At 41.1% G+C, this 11,209-nt stretch overlaps 1 protein-coding gene across 4 annotated transcripts in view; it reads right to left on the bottom strand.

Moving 5' to 3' along the window:
• Positions 1 to 249: 249 nt before the first annotated feature.
• Positions 250 to 11,209, bottom strand: part of LOC5567090 (probable E3 ubiquitin-protein ligase HERC4) — a 75,641-nt gene continuing 64,681 nt past the window's right edge. For all 4 annotated transcript variants that reach the window (XM_021841756.1, XM_021841758.1, XM_021841757.1 and 1 more), the window contains exons 6-9: positions 8,908 to 10,538; positions 8,596 to 8,821; positions 8,412 to 8,525; positions 250 to 1,178 (exon numbers count right to left, since the gene is read on the bottom strand). In XM_021841756.1, the coding sequence (XP_021697448.1) occupies positions 1,026 to 1,178; positions 8,412 to 8,525; positions 8,596 to 8,821; positions 8,908 to 10,538 (2,124 nt within the window). In that variant the 3' untranslated portion in view covers positions 250 to 1,025. The remainder of the gene's footprint in view (positions 1,179 to 8,411; positions 8,526 to 8,595; positions 8,822 to 8,907; positions 10,539 to 11,209) is intronic.

The following is an 11,209-nucleotide window of genomic DNA, read 5'->3' as shown; positions in this document are numbered from 1 at the left end:
AGAATTTATATGTTAATAATTTATATAAGAATTAATATCTTGGAACACTTCTCACATGCAACAACGACGTTACCCGTGAAGTGAAAAGATTTGTTGCAGCAGCTAATAGAGCATGAAATTATCACAGTACAGATATTGAGTTAAAACAAGCTAGCACGATTTTTGAAGAAAGTATAAAAAAACTACTCAAACCAGCTGTTAGCTTCAAGGCTTTCGAATACGTTTTTAGAACACTTTCTCTTCATTGAGTATATGAAAAAAGAAATTTATTACCAACCTATTATTTCACGCTAGTCAACAATCAAACATCGCGGCTACATCACTTCGTGCTGCAGCCATTCGTTGGCCTAATCAACAGAAATTCAACCGGTTCTATGTGATAAACTAAGCGAGTGGGAACACCTTTCTATCGAAACGTCCCAGTTTTATATAACTATTTCGTTGAAATAATCGAGATAACTATCAAAGCAAAATTCAAATAATTATTTTGGTGATTTTTTTTTCAGAACAAATGCATTTCAAAGATGCTTCCTTTTCACTGGTCAATAAATTCGGAATAAATAGGTTAATTCATCATCTCTTCACAACGGCACCTTATAAGTTATCATTTAAAATTTGCTTTGCTTTCGACCTCTGAAACAGGCCGGGAACGCAGTCAGTCATATGTAATCTATTTGCCCAATAAAAGCATATTAAAGCTCCCTTATAACATGTATATGAATGATTCCCAACGCAGTGGTCTCCAACTCAAGACAACCGTACCATTGCGCTGGTTTTCTATTCCGAGTGGATATTCAATGCAACACGCACCTCATTGCAGTATCCGAGAGATGATGATATCTAAAGGTTTTTATTCTTGTGAAAGATTGAACTAGTTCCGGCGACGGCTTGTTTCCTGGCAGTCGAGGTGTGTTACTAGTTCTACCGAAATTTGGTTTCGTTCAAGGATTCAACAAGAGGTGGCGCCATACTTACAGTTTACCCGGCGGTTATGTTTGCTTACACGTCGTCTGGTCTTGCTCTGGCTATACCAGGCTGAAGCCCTGAGTTTGCTGGATCGCTTGCAGCAGCTTGTACTTGAGTTTTTCCTTCGTCTTGTACTGGGGTAGATCGAGCAGGTTGAAACAGGTGTGCGCCACCGGCAGGAACTTGTCGTCGGGTGTCGGTTGGATGTGGATCTGGAAGAAAAGGGAAAGCCGAATGATATTTAAATACCTAGATAATAAGTACGGACTCATTTGAAAAAGTATTAAAGACTCAATTAAAATAGGCTCACCTAAATTGAGGTACATTCATGATGCTAAATCTCACAATCCTAACTATCTTTTAAGGTTAGGTATCTGAAAGTTGGTTTACAATTCTGCCGCTATATGTATGTAATAACTTTTATCAAGGATAGTAGTTTTATGAACTTCAATTCAACTGTTTACATATAACGATATTTATTCAACATTTATTCAATCAGTCAATTTTAATTTTATTTTAATTCAAAACAATTTTTAATTTTGAGTCTCGTTTAAAAGTGGCGAAGTCGCCAAGGGCGACAAGCCACTCAAATAAAGATAAATAAAAATAATCAATCAGTCTCAAATTTAAGGGATGCTCATCTTGCCCAGGGTGGCCATCTTGCCCCATCCTCCCCTACCTAAGCAAAATAATATCCCTGATGATGTCTATCACAGGAGAGGTATGAGAGGTGGCCTGTTGGTCATCACGAAGCTTATTGACACCCACGAGAAAATAACGGAGATAATGAGTGCAAATTCACTAGAGTACTTTACGCATCAATTGAGCACTGGAGTACCACTCAAAATCGTTCTATCCAGGCTACTCTCAATGGATTTAACGGGTGTTCAGTAAAAAAAGAGAATTATTTCAATACCTTTCTGTAATTGAAGTAAAGAGTTATTTTTTTTTCTTTCCAAGAGGATTGCTCTATGGACTTCTTATGCACCCCACAGACGCTCAGACGGTTTGACCAACATTGACTCCGCTCCCAAGTTAGTCAAACCGACTTTTGTTGATACAACCGTTTGACCGACTGTTAAGGTTGGTTTTAGCAACACGATATTTCTTCGCATGTTTTTAGACTTGCCGAGAGTCTAGTGAATATGTGATTATTATTTTTTCGAATGCTGTGGCTGTGAGGGAGAATCTCTTCGCGATTTTCTGGTAATAATCGCAGTAAGGAACAGAAGAACTTTCAACATTTAAGTACCGGAAGAAATAAATATTTAGGAGGAGTTCCAGTTAAAATTCGTACGAAATATTTCGGCAAAACTCAGAAATCATGACAGGTCTCTTTCGGGAAATATTCTGAGCAGTCATTGGTATGGGAATGAACAAGGGATTTTTTTTCAAACATTCTATCCAGAATATTTTAGTCGTTTCCTCTAGTTAATCTGCTTTGAAGTTTTTCCAGGAATCCAGGAATCCATAAGCTACTTCAAGCATTTCTATACAGATACTACCCAAAGAGTTCAAGAGAAATATTGCAAAAAAATTCATCAAAACTTGACCAGCAGGAATACTTTTAGAGATTCCACTTGTAATTTGTTTTCACTTGTAATCAGGTTATCCTTCGGTATTCCTCTAGAGAAAATCTTCAATCATTTTTTTTTATAAACTCCACCAGTGTTTCCTCCAAAGATTCTTCCTCGTATCTCTGAAGGGACCCTACGAGACATGTGTCCTGGGATTTCTGCAGGAATTACTTCAATAATCTAATATGAATTTCTCCGAGGATTCTTAAAAGAATTTATCCATCAATTCCATCCAGTATTTCTTCAAGGATTTTTTCCAAGGACTCTACCAGGAATTACCTTAGAGAATCTTTCAGAAACTCCTTCAGGGATTTCTTTATAAGTTCTTCCAGAAATATATTAAGGAATATCTCCAGGAAACTCTCTAGGAATGAATCTATTGATTTCTTTGGTGATACCTGCAAGAATTTCTAAAAGTATATCTCCATGGATTTTTTTTTCAGAAATGAAAAAAAAAATCTTTTAGATCTACTTCAAATATCAGTTTACTCCCTGGAGGAATTTATGATTATCCTGAAGCACAATCCTAGTAACACCTTTGAAGTATTTTATGGTTGAACTTCTGGCGAAACTCTGATAGATTTTTCTGGTGGTAATTCTAACGAAACTCTGGTGATGTTCCCAGTGATAACGCTAGAAGAACTCCTTGTGAAATTCCTTAAAAAATTTCTCCCGCGAAAAATTACAGGTGATATAATTAGGGAAAATACAGTTGAACTATCTGAAGGAATTACTAGTGGAATCTTTATAGGAAATTGTGGTCAAATCGCATAGGAAATTCGTTATTGGATAATTGGAGTTCATCTTGGTGGCATTCACGAAGGAACCTCCCAGAGGAATCCCTGAAGAAATTCCTGTTTTATATCCCAGGAGGAGGGGCCCAGATAGCCGTAGCGGTAAACGCGCAGCTATTCAGCAAGACCAAGCTGAGGGTCGTGGGTTCGAATCCCACCGGTCGAGGATCTTTTCGGGTTGGAAATTTTCTCGACTTCCCAGGGCATAGAGTATCTTCGTACCTGCCACACGATATACACATGCAAAAATGGTCATTGGCATAGTAAGCTTTCAGTTAATAACTGTGGAAGTGCTCATAAAAACACTAAGCTGAGAAGCAGGCTTTGTCCCAGTTGGGACGTAACGCCAGAAAGAAGAAGAATCCCAGGAGGAATTCCTGATAGAGTCACTGATTGATATACAGGTAGATTCCCAAATTACAGGTAAAACTATTATAATAAATTTCTGATAATATCGCTGGAGGGTTCATGAAAACCCCCAAGAATCCCTGGAGTTATTCCACGAGAAATTTCTTGAAAAATCCGGAGGAATCCCTTGAGGATTTCCGGGATTGATACCTTAAGGAAATGCGGGAGGAACCCCATGATGAATTCCGCGAGGAATCCTTTGAAAAATTCCGGAAGGAATCTCTTGAGTAATGCCAGAGAACTTATAAGAAATTTCTGGTAAAATCCCTGGAGAAAATCCTGATAATCTTCGAGAATCGTTGGAGATTTTGTTGGAGGAATTCCTTGAGGATTGATTCCTTAAGAAATTTCGGGAGGTATCTCTTGAATAATTCCGGGAGGAATCCCTTAAGGAATTCCAGGGGGACTACCTTGAAGAGTTCTTGGATGAATCTCTTGAAGTATTCTCTAGAAGTTTGGGTAGTATCTCCTAATAAATTCCGAAAAGAATTCCTAATAAATTTACTCAGAATAACCCTAGAGGGATTCTTCAAGGAACCTTTAGAAGAATTCCTGATAGAATCCCTGACAGAACTTCTGATGGAATCCCAGGAGGATTTATAATAAAGAGTATTTCTAATGGAATCCGTGAAGGAACTTCCGATGGAATCCATGCAGAAATTCCCAATGGAATCTATTGTAGAACTCCTTCAGATGGAATCCTTGGAAAAACTTGTGATGTTATCCCTGGAGTAATTCCTGATAGAATCATTAGAGAAACTCTTGATAGAATTCCTGTAGAAATTACAGGTGGAATCTCTGAAGGAACTCTCAATGGAAACCCTAGAGGTACTCTTGATAAAGTCCTTAGGAGAACTCCTTATGGAATCCCTTGGGAACTCGTAATGAAATGCCAAAAACGACTTCTGTTGTTTTGCCCTGTAAGAATTCCTAATTGAATCCCTATTGGAACTCCTGATAAAATACTTAGAAGAACTCCTGATGGAAATCCTTGGGAACTCCTATTGAAAGTCTCAGGGATACTCCTGATGGAATCCCTATAGAAACTCTTGATAGAATCCCAGGAGGAATACCAGGTGGAATGTCTAAAGAAAATGCTTATGAAACCCCTGAAGGAACTCTTCTAGAAATCTCCAGAAGAACTGCTGATGTAATTCCCAGAAGAGATCCTGATGTTATCTCTAGAAGAAACTTCTAATGCAATCCCTCGAGGATCCAGGTGAAATCTCTGAAGAAACTTCTGATACAATCTCTAGAGGAACTCCTGATGGAATCTCTAAGGGAACTTCTGTTAAAATTTCTGAAGAATTTAATGATGATTTCTGAAGGAATTCTTAACGGAATTCGGAGGAACTCCTGATGGAACCCTTGTAGGAAATCCTAAAGATATTCTTGCAGGAACTGATGAGATTATTGGAGGAACTCCTGATGAAATCCCTTGCAGAATTCTCTATGGAATCACTATAGGAACTCCTGATGAAATCCCTGGAGGAATTCCTGATAAAATTCCTGATGGAACTCCTGATAGAATGCCTAGAGAAATTCCTTATGATATCCCTAGAAGATCACGATGGAATTCTTAGGTGACCTCCTGATATACACTCTGGAGGAAGTTCTAATAGAATCTCGGAAGAAATGCTAGCTGGAATCTCTGAAGGAACTCGTGGTGGAATTTCTGGAGGAACTCCTGATGAAATCCTCAGAAGAAGGTACTTCTAAAAGAATCCCTATTGGAATTCCTGATAGAGTCCCTGGAGGAACTCCTGATGGAATCCTTGGAGGAATATAAAGATATTGTTGGAGGAACTCCTGATAGAGTCCCGATGAAATCTCTAGATGAACTCCTCATGAAATTTCTGGAGGAATTCTTCATAAGTTTCCTGAAGGAACTAATGATAGTATCTATAAAGGAACTACTGATAGAATCTCTTGAAGAATTTCGGGTGAAATCTCAGAAGAAACTCTTTATGGCATCCCTGGAGGAACTCCTGATGAAATCCTTGGAGGAAATTCTAAATATATTGTTGAAGGAGCTCCTGATGGAATCAATGGAGGAATTTCTGATGAAATTCATAGAATAACTAGTGATGGAATCTCTAGAGAAACCCCTGAAACCCTTGAAGGAACTGCTGATGGAATTGCTGGAGAAACTTCTAATGGAATTGCTAGAGGTATTCCTGATGGAATCCCTGGCGAAGTTCCAGTTGCTATCGCTGAAGGAACTCCTGATGGAATCCCTGGAGGAATTTCTGATGGAACTCCTGTAAGAATCCCTTGAAGAATTCCTTATGATATCCCTGGGAGAATTCCTTATGATATCCCTGATGAAATTCCTCAAGGAATTCCTGATATGATCTCTGGAGGAAATCCTGATTGAATTTTTGGAGGCAATTCAAGTGGAATCTGTGAAAGAACTCTGGAGGAACTCCTGATACAATCCCAAGAAGAACTCTAATGGAAGCCCTAAAGGTATTCCAGATAGTATCCCTATAGGAACTCCTGATGGAATTCTTGGAAGAACTCCTATCTATATATATTCTTGAAGGAATTCCTATTCATTGAAGAGACTCCTGATGGAATCCTTTTAGACTCCTGATAAAATCCCTGGAAGAATTCCTAATAATTTTCCGAATAGAACTCCTGATAGAATCTCTAGACGAACTCCTGATAATATTTCTAGAAGAAACATAGATGGGATTCCTCGAGGAACATCTGATTTAATCTCTTGAAGAATTCCAGGTGAAATTTCAGAAGGAACTCTTGATGGAATCCCTGGAGGAACACCTGATGAAATCTCCAGAAGCCCTAATGGTACTCCCGAAAGAATCCCTACAGGAGCTCCTGATGAAATCCCTGGAGGAACTCCTGAAGAAATCCTTCGAAGAATTTGTAAAGATATTCTTGAAGAAACTCTGGATGGAATCATTGGAGGAATTTCTGTTGAAATCCCGGAAAGAACTCCTGATGAAATCCCAAGAGCAACGACGGACAGAGTCCATGAAGTAATTCCAGGTGGAATGTCTGAAATATCTCCTGATAGAATTCCAGGAGAAGCTTCTGATGAAATCCCTAGTTGAGTTCCAGGTGCAATCCCTGAAAGAACTGATCGAATCTCTGGAGGAATTCCAGATGGAATCCCTGATGGAATCCCTAGACGAACATCTGATGAAACCCCCAGAACAATTATTGATGGAATTCCTATAGGAACTTCCGATGGAATCCGGAGCGGAACTTCCGATGAAATCCCTACAGCTAGTCCTGATAAAAACCCTGAAGGAACTGCTGAATAAAACCTTCGTGCTGATGGAATGCCTGGATGAAATCGTGTTTAATTCCCTAGAATAACTCCTGATTCTAGAGGCCTACCTTAGCCGAGCGATCAGAGTCCGCGGCTGCAAAGCAAAACCATGCTGAAGGTTTCTGGTTTAAAATTTCTGGTCGGTCCAGGATCTCTTCGTAATGAAATTTCCTTGACTTCCCTGGGCATAGAGCACCATCATACCTGCCACACGATATATGAATGCGAAAATGGAAACTTTGGCAAAGAAAGCTCTCAGTTAAAAACTGTGGATATGCCCATTGAACTCTAAGTTAAGAAGCAGGCTCTGTCCCAGTGAGGACGTAACGCCAAGAAGAAAAAGAAGAACTTCTGATTCTTAGCGGAATCACTGATGGAATCCCTGTAGGAACTCCTGATAAAATCTCATGAGGAATTCCAGGTGAACTTTCGGAAGGAATTTTTAAAATAATTTTTACAGGAATTTCTTGTTAAATCACTGGATAAAATGTTGATTAAATTTCTGGAAGAACACCTGGTGGAATCATGAAGGAGTTTTGGAAGAATTCTTAAAGATATAAAAGAGGATTGCCTGGAGAAATTTCTGGTAAAATTCCTGATGATCCAGGTACAATCCATGGATGGATTTTTTGAACCACAGGTGAAATTGCTGATGGATTCTATGAAGATATTTCTGGAGAAATTGGTTGAGGAATAAGAATCCTTGGTGAATTTGCTAAAGAAAACAGTTAGAGATAGTTGGAAACGATAGTGAAATATATAGAAACAACTCAAGAGCGTGCATTTGATAGATCACTATGGCACCGACGCTGTGTAAATTCACGCATTTTGACTTTCCACCCATCTGCATCGGAAGTTCATGGGACGTCGAAGCTTCAATTTGACATGATGACGTCGGTGTTCGTGCAACATCCCTACAGATGGTACGATCGGTTCGTCGAACATTTGGCTCCGCCCACCGGTGGTTTGAGCAAAATCAAACTCTTTTGATTTTGGCCGACCGATTTGTCAACCGTCAAATTGGTTTCACAAACTGTCAAATTGGTTCGTCAAGCAGCATCAACATGAGCATCAATCTGGGGGGCGGAGTCAATGTTGGTCAAACCGTCTGAGCATCTGTGGGGTGCATAAGATTCAGTCCGATAAAGGAGGAAAGCGAAGGAAGCAAAACGATGAGAATGTTCCGCAGGACATTCTTTGTTGCTTATGTGGGGATCAGTTTAGTTCGTCCTTTGAGGGCGAAGGGAGGAACCAATGCCATCGTTGCCATTCTTGAGTTCATGGCTGCGATGGAAATATTTGCCAATGTTGATGCAAACTTAGTGTGTTCCCGATACTGTTGCTAATGTAACCTTATATTTTACTTACCTTGATTGCTTTCATGCCTTGAATTGGTATACGATCACAGCCCGTTAAAAACAGTAAGAACTTTTTCTTTTCCTCTAGTGGCAACTCATGGAAGACCTCCCAGAACCACCGGATCTATAAGAAAATCGAACCATAATACATGTACCACGAATGGAGACAATCCTCCCTCAAAATAAACCCTCACCGTGGGATCGCTCGATTTGTAACCATTCTTATACTCTGCGTTCTCCTCCAGCACATGCCAATCATACTCCTCGTTGCCGATGACCACCGCCATCAGCTCGTGAGCCTTGAACAGTTTCAGCACGTTTCCACCGCACACCTTCATGAACCCGAGCCGGAACTGCTTGAACGATTTCTCCACCGATTTGTTCAGCACGTAATCGATGTACAGCCGCACGAATTCTTCCCTGGATGATAAAGAAAAAAAGTGCGATTAAAATTGTATAATTGAACGCCGTTTGGAACGGGATAGACCCACGCGATGGGAACTTACTTGTTATCCAGAGTCACCCGCATCTTATCTCCTCCGGGCGTTAGCTCAATCGTCTGCATCTCCCCGAAGAAGTCCCGTGTCGTGGAGAACGTCAAGTCGAACACCTCCTCAAAGTCTGATTCCGTGTAGTCGAGAATGCTTTGCATCGACTGCGCCACCGTTGGCGAGAGATCCCTCAAATCTGACAGGTCCACCGGTTCGTCCAGAAGCTTTTTGTACAGCGCTAGCGGGAACGGCAGGTTGATGATCGTAAAATTGTAAATAGCCAACCCGCAGAGTATTCCAATCAGGGCAAACATGGTTTCTTCGTTGTCGAAAAAGTCCTCCGTGAACCAGATGGCCCGGGATTCCTCGTACGTTTTGAACATGCCATACTTGGGATCCAGGATGTCCTTCAACAGCAGCATGAAGAACTCTTTCCGCAGCCCACCGGCATCTTCGGCTTCCTCGCCGTGGAATTTGATCTTGAGCGGCTTCTTCAAGTCGTTCGCAGAGTACTGGGCCAGTTCTCGGATCGTATCCTGCACGATGTTCTCCCGCGATACGTTCAGCACGATGAACTGCGACACGTTGACATCCGGTCGGAGGAATGAGAGGAAACTGGCGTGTGCCGCGTCCTGCATGGCTTGATGCATTTGCAATCCCTGATCGGTTTGCAGTAAGTACATCTTGGCGGATGCGTTGAAGATGAAGGGATAGTTGCACAGCGAGAAGTACGTTCCGTTATTGTCGGTCACCCAGCGCACGTAATCCAACCGGATGTCGATCAGATCGTCAATCTCGTGGATGTGGAATTGTTCGTAAGGCAGCTTTTGTTTCCGCTCGAGATGATTGATTTTGTACAGAATTCCCACAATGTCCAGCATCGCAGCCAGATTCGGTTCATAGCGTATTTCCTGGCGCTCTTCGCCATTACTGCCGACCACTTTGGGGAATTTGAAGTGGATTATGTACAGAATGACGTGTTTGAAGTTTTCCACCAAGCGTTCGAAGTATTCCAGCGATTGGTTGGCCCACCACCGGCTGACGATGGTGAATGGATTTTTCTGAAGTTTCTGAACTGCTAAACTGAATGGGGAGTGCAGTTTGGAGTAGTTTTTAGAATTTATAAACTCGTGATACATTGGCAGCGTGAGATAGATTCGTAGCGTTTCTACGTCAGCCGGGGACGCAACCAGCGAACTGATCAGATCGCTTGAGATCGACTCCCAGATCATCTGTTTTAGAGTATCGTGTTCAATTTTGCGTATGTTCTCGAAGGTTTCCTCGGCGGCTTCCATGTCGACTCCGGGCTGTCTGGACGAGCAACACAGATGCTGCTCATTGGGCAACAGCCAAGATCCGTTGAAGCAAGCTAAGCTTTTGAACACCGTTTCGATTACGCTGAGCAAGTCGATATCGATCGTCTCCTCCGGTTGGATATGGCAAAGTTTCTTACTGATCTCAGCCGACATCGTCAGTATTTGCGTGTTCGGATCGTATAGGCGATAATCCGCAGAACCTATACTTTCGGGGTCGTCGACTAGTAGCGAGACGAAACACTGATCACCACCGGCGAAGATCTTTCCCACGATCAATTGAGTCGCGGGAGGCGGGCTGATAGTGTCGATTGTTTTCGGCCCCGGATCGATCTACAAAATTGTCCCGGTCAAGACTATGGAAGACTACGGTGATTCAAAATATCGTTTTTGCTCCACAACGCTTATTAGAATCTAATTCAGATTGTGATTGTTCTTCCGAAATTTGAGCTCATTTGGATAGTCTGAGAATGCCCGAGCCATCAGAGAATATGGAATACTAAAAAGTAAGCAATTTATGCAGTCGATCATAGGGGAAACACATGTGCTCTTGAGAGTTTGTATTTTGTTGTTAATATTATCAGCTGCAACTTTGTCGAAAACCGCATTCAAATTGAACGTTTCTGTAGTTAGTGAGAGTCACTGTGCTAATAGCCGCACAGCTTAGAACAAATATTTAAACAAAATTCAATAATAAAGCCATCGGCATTTACACTCTAAAAAATCCAAACGTCATTGCTACGTGAAAAATCACGTAGATCATTCCAAATTCATTTTACCTCCACTTCACCTGACTAAGATAAAGATCACTAAACCATTAATAACCACCAAACAGTGACTCGGTAATGTTTACTGAGGTTACCTATCGCACTTACGTGGAATTCACGTAGGTGCCTAAGTTCATTTTGACATCTCAAATCCTAAGATGGCGGCCGCTTGATTTGTGAAGAACTTCAGAAGCTGCTGCTGCTTTAATCTCTGTGTAAGATTGATTTCAAGGTAAA

This window comes from Aedes aegypti, chromosome 2 (genome assembly GCF_002204515.2).
Source record: "Aedes aegypti strain LVP_AGWG chromosome 2, AaegL5.0 Primary Assembly, whole genome shotgun sequence".
NCBI lineage: Eukaryota > Metazoa > Arthropoda > Insecta > Diptera > Culicidae > Aedes > Aedes aegypti.
The sequence above is the reverse complement of the archived record's forward strand: the minus strand, read 5'-3'. Positions and strand labels throughout refer to the sequence as shown.